Below are 14726 nucleotides of genomic sequence, written 5' to 3' on the forward strand. Positions count from 1 at the left end.
TCAGACTAAAAAATCTTGACATCTCTTCAGTACAGTTTTTATATCAGTGATTTCTCTATCTTCATTACAAAAAGAATTTCATTTTATCTGTTATTAATCTGTGACCTTTTGTGTGGTGCTCCAAATTACCTTATTATGGTGAACACATTGGACTCCTTCACTCTGCTCTGTCAGTCAGGTCAACCGGTGAATGTCCACTTGGAAAACAAACAATACTGGTATCATTTTTATTTTGAACGGAATTAATTTTCAAGATCCTCCTGGCTTCATTTTGCGGAAAGATAAAATGATTCTCTTAAATCAACACTAAGAAGGGAACCCCTTCTGTCAACTCTGACTCTACTCTTTTTGCTCTGAAATATGAACTATCTAGGATTTCGGCTAGTTGAGTTTCATTTGTTTGTTTGCCTTTTTGCTAATGAACTGGATTTCTTGGTGATTTGATAAAGATGAAAAAGACAAAGGGATACTAATAATTTGGGGGAGCAGTAAGCCTTTTTTCTGAGATATTTTTCTCGAAGATAAAAGAACTTGCTGCAGAAATGAATACACTTATTCCAGAAGCAACATGAAATTGTACTAGGCTTTAACACTGTTTCCTAAAAGAGAGAACCAAAAATGCTGTCAGACTGGCTGTCAGAGGCCTGCGGAGATGAAAGTATTTTCATACACATATGTCTTTTATTCTAAGATAGAAATGAAGTAAGAAGAGACCAAAAAAAATGGAAATAAAGGATGGAAATTTTCCTCTAGAAAATTGTACTCACAGTGTTTCCTCTTGTAAGAAACTGAGCTCATCAGTCCTCAGTTTGAGTCAGCCACACCAGGACTTCATTTCCCGTTCTGTCACTCGGGTGTGTGGCTTTGGGCAAGTTCCTCCTCCCTGAGCCTCAGGTTTTCTCCTCTATGAAATGGAATTGTAAAATCCACATTAGATGGGAAATTAAAGGAGAAAATGTGCGTGATGCACATGGCATCATTCCCGGAACTTGATAAATGATTGATGTTATGTTGTTGGAATGACTACTGCTCTGCCCCAAATCCCCATCCTGACTTCAACAGATCCTATAATTTGGGAGGTTAAAAAGCCCACTTCCTTTTCACTCTCTCCCAGTAGCAACAGTGCTGCCATATTCCCAATACCCCGAGGTCAGAGTTCTGCCTCAAAACAGCTCTGGCTGGAGCAGGTCAACTCAAAGACTGTAGTGAGAGGCAGCAGGGTGCCCAGAGAAGCCAGCCAGGTCTTGACTTTTCTCCTAGGGTGCAGTGCTAACGCTTGTGGGAGGTTGGGGGGGGGGGTGGGGAGGCTGCTGCTTCTGCTGCCTGGTCAGCAGCAATTCCATGATATAGAGAGTTCCTTAAATATTAAAGCAGGAAAAACAGCTCCACTGCACCTGGCTCCTTGCCTTGTCCCGTAATATTCTAGTGGCTAACGGTGGTTGTGTGGGCTTTCAGGAGTCGTTGGCAAAGGATGGAGGGGGGTGTGTGTATATGTGTGTGCGCGCACGGGGAGGGAGAAGGGCAGAACCTGCCACCCCGCCCCCCCTCCCCGCCCCCCCTCCTCCCCTCTTCCCCAGCCCTTGGTTGCTATGCAGTTTCTATGGCAGCAGCATCCTCAGACCCAACTTTCACCCATCGTTTAGAGCCAATTAAGGTAAAATGGTGGGGGAGGGGGAGGGAGGGAGTGGCCAAGTAAGGGGGAGGGGGCGAGGGAGGGAATCCAATCTGATGCCGCAAGGGAAGCGTTCACTCCGCTCAAGTCGCAGCACAGATTCTTAAGCTGCAATTTTGTCTCCTTGCCTCCTCGCAGCCCGAGCGGGAAGCAGCAGCAGCTCCTTGCGGAGTCCTGGGGTTGGCGGGGAGAGGACACGCTGAGCAGCCATATTGAAGACCCCTGGGGTTTCTCCCCAGACCCCAAGGACCTGAGCGCCGGTGCCTGCTGTCCTCCGGGCGCAGACTCCATCCTCCCCATCTCGCCTCCTCCCAGCACGCCTGCTTCTGCCTCCGGGGCTCTGACATTCCCGTCTGGCCATCTCTCCGTCCTCTTTGGCGCCTCTGATTATTTTCTTTCTTACTATCAATACTTGATCAGAGGGAGAGGAAAGTTTTTAAAAATGCCGATTGCACACTTGCTGGAGCTATGGAAAAAGATAGAAGTGGAGCCAATGGAAATAGAGGTGAGTACAGACGAGAGAAGAATGTACTTTTTCACTGTATCCTGGAAAATCCTAACTCTGTAGCAAACCGGATGTTTATTTACCATAATGAATTCATATTTACTGAGTGACTACTGTGTGACAAACTTGAGTATTTAATGTATCTAGATGTATGTATTGTTATATATGTGTATGTATATATATACATAACTCACATCCACACACATATGGTGTTGTGTGTGGTGTAAATCTCTAAAAAGAAATGAATGAATTGCAGAAAAAAATTGTTGCTCTTAAGCCAAGCTTCAGGATGCTTCTCAAAGTATGTGTACATCTTCAAAGTATTCACGTCTCCAAAGTAATCGGCCTCAGTTTAATTCTCCTTCAACAAGTGGCTTTAATTATAAGAATTGCCTTTGCCACAGCGAAGGATGAAGCCAGGAGGCAAAACGCCTGACGAATTCTTTTTTAAAAAACAGAAGGCATAAAGATAAGGCAGTCTTAATAGGGTATATATTCAAATAAGGAGGCGGGGCTAAAGAGGAAGAAAAGATAACGAAATGAAAGTGTCAGTGGCCCATCCCCAGGGCTGGCTGGAGTGTAGGAGACACTTCCGATATTAACTGTCTGCTTCCCAAGGGCTTTGGAACTCTCTGGTCCATGGAATTCTATTTGCTTAATTTCAATTATACATGGTCAACGTATTTCCTAGAAAGGAAAGTTCCCCAAAGTTATTAACACTTACTGAATTACTAGCTATACCTGTGCTGTGTTTATACGGACTCCCATTGCATTTGAAAATGGCTAATTTTAATAACTTACTCCATCTTCACAAAATCCAAGCTTTGATTTTTGCCTTATCTCCTATGCCCAGCATCCTGTCTATAAATTCAATTCTCCCTATTTTAAATGTTATTTATGTTTATATAGACATACTATATATTGAGACCTTCACATATCATAATTTTAAATTGAAGGAGAGATTCTGTTTTAGAAGAGAATTTACTTAATATTTTATATTTAATACTTTTTTTTGGAAGCCAAACGAACTTAATAATGCTGGGGATGTGGATTGGTGTTCAATAGAGATTGATGAACATAGCGTAGCTATTCAGCCCGTTTTTCAGTTGGAACAACATAGACACAGGTCCCTATGAGAAGCCCCTAAGCAGAGACAGAGATGACACCACAGCTCTTTATTGCTATTGATTATCCCGTTTGTACCTCATGTTGTTCTTGGTGTTGAAGGCAGTGCCTTAGAAAGAGCTTCTCACTTACGAGGGTTGCCAATTCAAGTTTATTTTTTCTAATTGAATTAATGAATTGAATTAATGATTAGCCAGAGTCCTTTTCCTATTTCCCTGTGCTTTCTGAAGCCCCCATGCTTATCTGAACTCTGTTTGTGGTAGAGACTCAGCTGTCAGCCCCTCAAGAAGTGGGCCCCACGAAGGAAGCCCTTCTGTTGTGGGTGGGGGAGGGCGGGATTGGCTGTGGGCTGAGAAAGAAGGACGGGAGAGAAGAAGTGAAGGGGGCCTTGTGAATTTCTCATGGGACTCTGGCCTTTCCGTTCCTGCCACTGCCCAAAGCTCGGAGGAGCAGCTTGTGTTTTCAGTGTTTCTAAAATTGATTGAAAATGAACCAGCAATGAATATACTCATGTTATTTAAAAAATACGTCATGATCCCGGGAAGAATTTGCAAATTGAGGAAATTTGAAGCAGAGTTGACTGATGGACCGCCCTGCCCTGCCACCCCATTGAGAGGGCAAATTATAAAAGTGTTGAGGTTAATGCATATGTAACAACAAATAATGAAAATTGGATAATCTGGATGGTCCTGAAGCAAAAGAAATTTTCTTCAGGCTTCCTGGGTAAATGTTTTAGAATAGTACACCCTCTGGAGTGCGTATATTCAGATAGATAGATGGTTAAGATACACTATTTATTTGGAACCCGGAAAATCAGAGCTCTTTCTACAGAAAGAATAAACCTGAAATATTGATCCTGAGGTTCTTCGAGTCCTGAGGAAACTCCGGAACCCACAAAGATGTGGAGTCTTATCTGTTTTGGAGCTCAGAGGCTGAATGTACTTTCCAGTTTTGCCTGTGTTTTCTGCGGTATGATGTTAAAAATAACTCACATAAGAAATTGGGCAAAACCACGTGGAGTACCTCTGGCCTCTGAACTCCAGATTGAGCATCGTGAAACCCTTGCGTGAAAGCACGCATGGTGTTCTCATGAGGAAATCTGCTATGCGAGGTCAGTGCTTACATTATTTGCTTTTACGCAAATTAAACTTGACGGAGGATTGGGTTTCCGGGGGCTGGCAGCCGGTACTCTCAGATTCTCGTTTTATTTTGTCTTTGTGAGTTGCTTCCCCTCTGTTGTCTGAGGGAACCGGACCAGGTTGTGTTTGAGGTTCCTACAGTAGACAACAGTTTCTCCTTTATAAAAACCGTCTTTGCTTCAGCACGTTGACCAGGGGCAACTCGCTTGACTGTCTGGGGAAAGAATTTGTGGTTTTAGGAATTCTTTTGAGATCTTTTGGATGGTATATTGTACCCATTAATGAAGCATGTTGACGAGGAATCGTACGCTGATTAAAAACGGAGAGCTGTGTAAAATCCCGGATGAATCTGGCTTTAAAAAGCAGCACGCAGTCTTGTGTGAATTACCTTTTAGCACGTTAAACGCACGACTCAAAAGCAAGACTTTGCAGGCATGGCTTTCAGCAGAGTTACAATGGCCAAGGGTGTGCTTCAGGGGGAAGGTGAGAAAATGAGAGATGCAATGAGCGAGGCCAGTGGTACGCCAGCCCACAGGTCCGGCTGACCCATTTTCTCTGTGCTCTTTCGGAGGAGTAAGCATGATTGTTCTTTCTGCGATGTCATCATGCATTAGAGAAAACAAGAGACCCCAGTTTTAAACCGCGCAGCTCAGACATGACTCCCTGAAGTCTCACAGTCTAGCTTGTATAATGACGATGATTTTACGGCCGCTGGGCTAGAGGACGGGACTGGAAATAGTAATGACAGCAGCTCACTTGAGCGTCTGCCACATGACAGAGCCCCAGCTGAGTGCTCTGCTGGCATGATTTCACTGAATTCCCTCATCTCCAGCCTCCGGTTGATACTACATGTTCCTGATATTATATATGGGGAAACTGAGGCCCAGGTTAAGCCATTTGCCTGAAGTCAGTAGCAAAGACTCAGACCCAGCCCCTCCTGGTTAAGCTTATGTTACGGAAACATTCTGCTTTATGTTTTAACGGGCCAAGGACTTCGCTCTCTCTGATTTCATTCATTCTCTGAGCGAAGCCCGAGACTGATTTGTTCCGTTCAAACCGGGATGGTTAGAACTGCCTTCCCTATCTCTTCTCTGTTTCCATCTTATCAGCATTAGTCTTTGAGCCCCATGTAAATCCACCCCGCATCTTTCTGGCCAGGGGATTACATAAATCACCTTGCTTCTCCTTTCACTTGTGGTCTACGTTACACACAATTGGTTTAGTATCTTGTAATTGCAGATGTAAACACCCACTGCCTTATTGGCCGCCTGTTGTATAGACGATCCGGCTCTGGCATGAAACTTCCTAGCGTTACAAGTAAATTCAGGAGGAAGGGGACCTTGGTGCAGCCCCCCATCCTCCTGTGCTAATGCTGAGTACAAGGACGTTGTCGTAGTAATGCTATTTAATATGTATCTTTCTTATCAGACCACCGAGGAGGATCTTAACCTGGACGCAGAGCCTGCCATCGAAGACACCCCGGAAGAAGTAACTATACTTGTTTTATTTTAGCCTGATTGTCTGGGGAGGAAGGTGGGGCGGAGGGTGAAATTATTGAAAGATTGAAATTACTAACCCGTGAGTGGTTATTTTAGTGAAATATGTCTGTACACACACGCAAACACACATATGCACGCGTCTATGTTGTGTGCATATTATGGTCAAGAATTTCCCTCAAAAGGATACTTAGAACGTAGGAAGAAAAATTACAAACCATGATAAAATTGGCAGTCTTCTGGACTTTTTTAAGCACGTTATAATCAATAGACAGCCGTGAAGACTAAGCAGCTGGAGCAGCAAAGTGATGGATCATTCTACCTGCTGGAAGTTAGGTTGTGTGGGCTCTTGAAGTGTGTGGGAGCGTGTTATCAGAGCTGTGGGAGAGGAGCAGATTCCCTTTGTGGCAAGTCAGGGTCCGTCTGCAATATGACAGGTCGAGCTGAAGTGCTGAGGCCACTTGGATGGGGAGAGTGACATTGGCATCTTGCTGGGAGGGTAACATCCTGAGGTGGGCATAAAATGAGCTGTCGCTGACTGTGTATTTCTCCATTTTCATGCCACGTAGGAGTGCGTTTCTGACCCGGGCAACAGAAAACTGGGTTAGACTTTCACAGAGTGGAAAGGTCCAGGCGACACTGGGATCCTAGAGGAGATTGTGGTAACCACAAGCGTTCCATGAGGGGGCCTGGATATTACAGAGCTAAATTCCACAGATGAGTTGAAGCTGTAGTAAAGGGATTCTATTTAAGCAGCCCTATTTCTATCACTGATAAAGAAATTTTCTCAAAGGCAGCTGGAGCCAGGGAAAGCTGACAAGCAATTAAGAAGAAGACATAGCAACCTCCTGAGCTGCTCAGCCGTGCACCACTTGGAACCATGAAGGTTGTAAAATCTGCAACTCTGTGGACTTTTAAAAATAGCCGGTGAGCGGCGGTAGGCTGGGAGGGGTGGATCCACGAACACTGCTGGCTTTACAAAATGGTCTGGTCAGATCCTGAAAACTGCATTTCACATCCATACACCAACCAATGCACATTTTAAGCCCCGTGCCACCGGATCTTATGATGGCGTGAGATAAATGTTGGTTAAATAAAGAAAAAGGGGACGAAGCTGCCTCGTCTTTAGCTGGCTGCCGTTCAGTCTGTGCCTCTGTCGCTGATTGGGGAGTGTGGAGCCCAGCTCCATTCCTGGCTTTGCAGTGATCTTCTTGCTTTCTTGAACAAAACGTTTGTCCTGGCTGTGTACCTTTTGCGTTCCCTGGGAGAGGAGCGGTTGCCTGGCTTTTGCCAATTCCACAGAGGTCAAGGGTAAAGAGACACGTGAGCCAGTGACTTTCCTGAAAAGATGGATATTCCACTTGGTACCTGCCCAGTAGCAGAGGTAAATGAGCAAGGAGGATGCTCCATGCAAATTAACAAGGTCGGAGACCCAGGGTCTCAGAGAAACTGAGCCACCCATGGGCCCACCACTTTTCATAACACTTTGCTATGTGCTTGTGGGAACTTTGATTTCCAGGGATCCTTCGGTGCATTTCTTGCAGGCAAATTAATCTGGTACTTTTGCAGTTAGGCTGAGGAAGCGGACTGTCTAACACTGAGCCAACACAGGTGTGCAGACTGTCCGCTTTGACAGGCCAAACTGAGCATCTGGACTGTGTAACAAGACAGGCTCACGGGTGCTCGCGCAACTAACAGAGAATCATTTAGTTCACTGACAATATTTATTTCCTAAGACCTCGTCGTCTCAAGTGGGTCATCCTCAGCATTGTTGATGGACACGCGGATGTTCATTTGTTGCAGGAGTGCAGTAAAACCCACCAACCTCTTTAAAGTTATTTTTGATAATGGAAAATCAGGTGGAGGAAGTGATCATTACTTTTTGATGTTGCCTTATCTGAATGATAGGAAATCAGCATACCTTTGGCTCTTAATAAATGAAGGAAGAGAGTGCCAAACAGATTTTAGGAGTATTTTGCAGGACCTGGTGTTAATACATGGAAACATTTGTAGTGTTTATGGGAACATTGAAAAATACCGGGGCAAACCAGTTGTGTACTGATGTTTCTGAGAAAGGAGCTGAAAACTCAGCTTGCGGATTTTCAGTGTGGCAGCTGATGACTGTCTTCCCGATGTTGTATGTGGTCTGATTTTTCTGTGGGGCCAAGCTTTCCCCTGTACGTCCTCCTTGGCCTTCAGAGTGGTAATTGACAGAGCTGTCTATAACTGAAGGATTTATGGCTCGGATAAATGAGGGAAATGAGATGGTAACTGAGCTGAGTATAGAAAATTTCACGCCCTTCGCCGGTCTGAATGTGTATGATGACTAAGAAATCTTTTTTTTAAGGTATGCTTTTGGTGAGGAAGATTGGCCCTGAGCTAATGTCTGTTGCCAAACTTCCTCTTCTTTTTTTTTTTCTCCCCAAAGCCCCAGGACATAGCTGTGCATCCTAGCTGTAAGTCCTTCTAGTTCTTCTATGTGGGATGCCGCCACAGGGTGGCTTGATGAGCGGCGTGTGGGTCCACGCCAAGAGTCCAAACCAGCGAACCCCAGGCCGCCAAAGCAGACGTGTGAACTTAACCACTTGACCATGGGGCCGGCCCCTAAAAAAATCTCATTTAGGAAAAAAAGTCATTCAAATCAACAGTGCTGCTTTTTGTGTGTGGGGAATGTTACTCATTGATATATATGTGAAGTATAAACACATTTGGGAATTTGGGATACTTTATGTGTAAACATCTCAGTGTGTGATTCTCATCCCATTGTGTCTCATGTCGTGGCTCTGTCCAACTTCTGAACAGAGAACCCTAGTGCAGGTCTAGAATAAAGATTGAAAATAAGACAGGAAGTCGGTGTTGGAACCTGGGTGTCAATGCAGCATATCGTTTCTTCTCCACCATGGAAAGAAGAGAAGGACTGACTTTCCGGAAGTCAGTGTCAGCACAGGGAGTTTGTGTCAGAAATGCACAGCGGGGCGGACCCTTAATCTAATTTTACATGACACTTCAGAGGTGGGCGCCCATTATATTCTGGAAAAAAACCTCAAAAAACCCTTATCCCATCATAAAATATTTCCCCAACTTGGTCTTTAGTGGATTATTGGAAGGGGCTCGACAGAGAGACAGGTCACAGTCGTGGAAGAAACATCTGGAGCAAAGTTTACCCCGTGAGCACGTCTGGGGGGCCTGCTTTGTGAGGTTTTGTGGTTCTATTTCCTGCCTCCTTTTTGCAGGTTACACATAGCAAAGCCAGTCGAAATGCTGGGAAATTGGGACACCTAACAGAGTTTGCAGTTTAAGGCAGAAACACAAGCCTCCTTTGGCTGGGACACTGCGGTGTCCAGAGGTGACCGCGGCCTTGGTTGGTGTCTGGGTAGCTCCTTGGGACCGATCTCACCGCATAAGAGCCCGTTCATTAATCTCTGGGGGAAATGGTGTGGTTCGGGGAGCAGGGTCAGAGCAGTGAGTGTCCGCAACACAGATGCTAAATCTCTAAATAACAGTCACCCCCAAACTCCGGCATCTCTGCGCCATCATTTAGCCCTCCATCTCTGTGTATTCTAGACACATGGGTGATTTTTAGGTGAGTTTCTTATTTCACAGAACCACCTGTGAAAAATATTAGCATCATTGTATGTGTTTTTCAAAGTGCTTGGATTTCAGGGTTATCTTTATTAATAGAGACCATTTTCTTGTCTGGTCAACCTTAGAAACCAGATCCAGAGAAGCTAGTCACGACATTAGCATGGCTTTACTTTATTTCCTCGTGACCACTGGGTGTTTCCCTCTACCCCTGCCTAGAATTCTACTCTTGGTTTTGATATCAGAGATGCTGGCATCTCTAAGGCAGAACAGAGCAGAGAGGGTGGCACCCCTTGACTTCAGCCATCGGTTGGTGGGAGAGCTGCGGGCAGATCACAGGAGACCTGTCCCCAGGGGGTTGGCAGAGGGAAGTCCAGTCCCTGTGGCCGTGTGAGATGCTAGAAGATGTAGTCCCAGCTGCCTGGCCCCTGGCTTCTTCTCGGGGGTCATGTGGACCAGTGGGCGGGGCCTCGGGTCAGAATGTTCTATGATTCCTGAGCATCTGTCAGCATGACCTTCAATGACCAGCAACATGACTTTGGAGTGGCAGCTGCTTGGACCTCTCCATTTCTTTGCTTGGGGAGAGAGGCGTGGAGCAAGGCCGGGGAAGAGATTTGGGGGAGCGTGAAGAACCCTTCACGCTTGCAGGAGAGAACAACCCAAGACTATTCCATTTCTCTGGACCAGAGTCACGGTGACAGCGGGCTGTTACCCAGTTCAAGCCTGGGGCACCTGAACCCAGATCATCTGTAGATTCCAATGTGTTACCTCTTACCTGTGTCGCCCCAGGAATCTAGAAAGAGGGTTTCATCGTTCCTTTAAAAAAAGTAAGAAAAAACAATCGGAACGGGTTTGAATAGAAATGAGACAAGAAGAATAATGAAGCCTGGGAATTAATAAAGCCGTTAAGAGCAATGCAATTACAGTTTAAAGAGATAGTTAACAGTTTTGCAAAGAGATTGATGAAACAATCTTTCAAGTCCTGCTTATTATCTGCTATCCATCTGCCTTCAAAACATCCACCGTGTCTCTAAGCTGGTGTCATCTAAGTCATGTCGACTCTGTCAACCCGTTTAAATTTGTGTTTCTTATTGTTTTTCTGTCCAAAAGACAGGAATCACTTTAATTCTTAACAGAAATTCTAGAAAAGGGTAGTGTAAACATAACACATTTTGGAGAAAGGGCAATGTGGCTAAACCGTTGAAAACCCCATCCGTGTTTAAACACACTGCAGGGTGGGTGACAGTAACATTGGCTTCACCACCTGTTAGCGTTTATTGAGGCAGAAATGAAGGAAAATGTACAATTTTGTGATGAAAATCGGTACAGCACATTACTTGATGTGTCAGTGGTGATTATTTGCAGGAATCAACGCGAGACAAGACGTCTGGCTCTTATCTGCAGACATCTGTTGTTCTGGTTATCTCATTATTGTTTAAGCGCCGGCCGTTTATCACCGCTGGACGCTGAATATGGCTCACAGCTATTTTTGGTTTCTGGGATCCTCATCTTTGCTTCTGTAACAAAGTCATCAGTGAGTTTCCAACAGTGCTTTCTCTCTGGAAAAAAAGAAAAAAAGGATTACTCAGTTAGTGCCAAGGGGACATTCTCTAGAACCCTGGGCACAGTTGGTGACCTGTCCCACCGTCTTAGAACTCCACATCAGGAGGCGACATTGTCCCACATTTGGGCGAGCAGAGCAAACTGTTCGCGTCTTACTATGTGCTGGCTCGAGCTGTGCGAACAGGCAAGTGGCCGGCATCAGCTTTGTCACAGCATCTGTCCGGTGCAGCACAGTGATTTCAGGGGTGGTCTCCTAAAGAAAGCTCTGGCTCTGTGGAAAATGTGCTTACCCCATCACAGCTGAGAATAACCTTCAGTTTTGAGATCGTTGCTGAACCACAAAGCAAACACCTCATTAAAGCTGAATTTCCCTGTTCTTTAACACAGAGCCGTGGGCTGGAGAAAGCCCTCAGATCAAGTTTGGGGTGTCTTTTAGGGCCTCCTAAAAGGAGTTTGCACCCCTTAGGAATGACGGTGCACCAGTCCTGCCTGCAGAGGAAACCCAATAACGGGAGGAAATAAGAACCCTACCTTTTAACGCACTTGTTTTATAGTTTCTTTCATCCTTCCTGAACTCTGGGGGGCAGCTGGGAGGTCTGTTACTCTCCCTCTGTGTTTCAAGTGGTGAAATCGAGGCATTGAAGATGCTGTAATCTAAGTATAGCAGAGAACCAACAAATAAGGGAATTTCAAACCAAAGCTTTTTCTACTGACATATTTTCTCTTTCTAGAATCTCTGATTCCCCGCTGACGTACCTGATGTGGGGTGGTGGATTTTTGGCTGATAGAATCAGGGCTCTCGGACTCAGAGCCATTTCCCTGGGCCATCGGCCCTGTGGAGCTCACGGACCCTTCGCTGTCACACTGTGATCCTCTCCCCTAATCTCTTTTGACAGTTCTCTCTCCTTTCTTAGATTGGGAAAGTACAAGAATTGTTGATTTTTGTTTATGTGTACAAAAAAACCCAGGGGAGCTTTAGCTGGAGATGCTTTTGAAGATTATAATTCCCCTACTTTTTTTGGGTTTTTTTCGCCTAATATCTCTGTCATCAGTGGGACGAAACAAAACAAACTTGCTCTCGTAACATAGATGCAGCTCGGAGCTGGGCGTAGAGACATAGACTTTGCAATTTCTGTGAGTCATAAAAATCTCTAGGGAATCATTGAAACACATTTTTTTCCCAAGATGTAGTACCAAAACACCCACAGTGCCAAGTGCATCGTGAGTAACCAACCAGCCCTGTGTGGGCGATGCCTCCTCTCCCTTCCTCCCTTGTTGGGGCTTCCATGGGAACACCAACGAGGGGCCAGGTTCCCTCCATCCCTGAACTCGGTCCTCCCCTTCTGTCTCAGATAGGATGAACAGAGCCAACAGTTTGTAACTTGTATACAAAGAAAACAAAGGTGAGGATTCAAGTCTCTTTGAGGAAAGTTCTAGAAACATTTGCGCATCTGTGTTAGGCTTGACGCTGTATTGGGCACATGAGACAGAAACCCTGTTCTTCAGGAAGTCACAGTCTGTTTGAGACTGCAGACACATAATTGCATATTTCCAAAGTAGTAGGATAAATCCCACAAGAGGGCAACTTCTAGTGTCCTTGAAATGATGGAAGGTCTCGTGTGCATCCTCTGGTGGGGGTGGCAGATTGCCTTGCGCATCACTGCTCCCAAACGACACCTCTGGCTCAGGTCATTTTCCCCTTCCTTCCTTCCTCCTTCCTCCTTCTGCCTCCCTTCTCCTTAATTCTGTCAGCTAATGTCTACCGAGTGATTGCTCTGTGCGGGGCACTGTGCCAGGCTCCAGTGAGTCAGTGATTCAGATAAAGGAGACAGACAGAGTCTCCGCAACCTCACATTTCAGTCTTCTTGCAAATAAACAGCTAACTAAACAGGAACATTCTGTATCGTGATAAGCGCTATGGAGATAGAGAATAGGGTCATAGAGAGAGACCTGGGGTGGGGGCTGTTGTGGCAGAGCGGTGGTCCCGGAAGGCTTCTCCAACCAGTTGGGGTGGAGGCTGGGACTTGAATGATGGAAGAGACCAACCACCCACTCCTGGGGGAAGATGGTTCAAGGCAGAGGCAGCCTGGGGATCACCAAGCTTGCACGCTGCAGGGACACTGAAGAGCCCTGTGTCTGCAGCAGGCTGCGGGAGCTGAGGGTAGAGAAGAAGGCGTGGTGTAGAGATGTGGCCACCAGGGGTGGGTCTCTGGGTCCTATTTTAGTTTTCCTGGGAAGCTACTGGCGACTTCTAAGTGGGAAGCTGGTGTGGTCTCATTGATGTTTTTTAAGGCCAGTCCCTCTGGTGGTTGGATTAAGAAGCGTGGAGTTTGCGGGAAAGTCTGGTTAGGAGGCTGCTGTGGTTGTCCAGGCGAGAGGCGGTGGTGGTCCAAGGCAAAGGGAGCAGGTCCTTCTGGCAGTTACTGATACAACATCGTCTAACTTCTGTACTGCATTCCCTTCCTAGGCTGCCGGAACGAAGTTCCACAGACCAGGCAGCTTAAACAACAGAAATTCATTCTCTTGCAGTTCTGGAGGCTGGAAGGCTGAGATGGGGGTGTCAGAGTGTTAGTTCCTTCTGGAGTTGGGGAGGACACTCCGCCCCACACCTCTCCCCTAGACTCTAGTGGTTTCCGGCCATCTTTGATGTTCCTTAACTTGAAGATGGTCAGGCGGTCTCTGCCTCCATCTTCACATGGCCATCTCCCTGTGCGTGTGTCTTCCCCTGGCTGTCTTCTTACACAGACATCAGTTATGCTGGATGTCCTATATAATGACTACCCTAATGTCCCACCCTAGTGACGTTCATCTTTAACTAATTATTCCTACACTAATCCTCTTTCCAAATAAGGTCACATTCTGAGGTACTGGGGTTGGCACCTCAACATATCTTTTGGTGGCATCCTTCAACCCATAGCAATCTGATGCTTGGGGAACTTAGTTTTGTTGGTTTCATGTGTCTACGTCTCAAAGTCTGCCAGAGACCCTGCTTTTTAGGCCATGAACTAAAATCCTTGCATCCGATGCTGACTGGAGTTTTATAGCAATTTCTGCTTCTTCCACTCTGGCCGGGCAGCGTGTGGGGTTCCCTTCTCCTGCGCTCTGCTCGGCACTTGCTTTAGCTCAGGAGATTGCAGGTCCTTTGAGACTTGGCCAAGGGCGCCAGAGCACAGGTGAGCCCTATGGGGGACTTTGAGCCATGCCAAACTCCCCATGGTGGGGATGCCCAGTTTGGGACCAGAGAACTCTTTTGGGGTGCTTTTGCATCAGCCCACCTGTTCTCTACCTGCACAACCCTTGCCGCTGGTCAGTCCTTGTCCTTTTCAGAGGGTGGGCATGGGGTGTCACACTTTCACCGTGTCAAAGGGAAGGCATAAAACACAAGTCGTATGACTGCAAGAGAACCCTCTCACCTTTTCTCAGCAAAGAAGCCCCTCTCTTCGGTCCTCTTCTGACTTTACCACTGTGCGCCTCTGGGAGGCGGATCAGTCCTTGCGTTGTCTAGATTACGCACATCTAAAGAGCCACAGCCTCACACCTTTTTATTTTCTATCTTTTCTTGCCTCTGCAATTAGATTCCATTCTTGTGCTCTCATCTTGCCTTCCTGTAATTTGAAAAACCGTATCTTCTGCAGCTGTCCTGA

At 46.1% G+C, this 14726-nt stretch overlaps 1 protein-coding gene across 1 annotated transcript in view; it reads left to right on the top strand.

The window, feature by feature from the left end:
- The first annotated feature begins 1874 nt into the window (after positions 1-1874).
- RPS6KA2 (ribosomal protein S6 kinase A2) overlaps positions 1875-14726 on the top strand; it is a 366717-nt gene continuing 353865 nt past the window's right edge. The window contains exons 1-2 of the mRNA XM_070517829.1: positions 1875-2177; positions 5870-5929. Coding sequence (XP_070373930.1) covers positions 2115-2177; positions 5870-5929 — 123 coding nt within the window. The 5' untranslated portion in view covers positions 1875-2114. The remainder of the gene's footprint in view (positions 2178-5869; positions 5930-14726) is intronic.

Source organism: Equus asinus, chromosome 1 (genome assembly GCF_041296235.1).
Source record: "Equus asinus isolate D_3611 breed Donkey chromosome 1, EquAss-T2T_v2, whole genome shotgun sequence".
NCBI classification, from domain to species: Eukaryota; Metazoa; Chordata; class Mammalia; order Perissodactyla; family Equidae; genus Equus; species Equus asinus.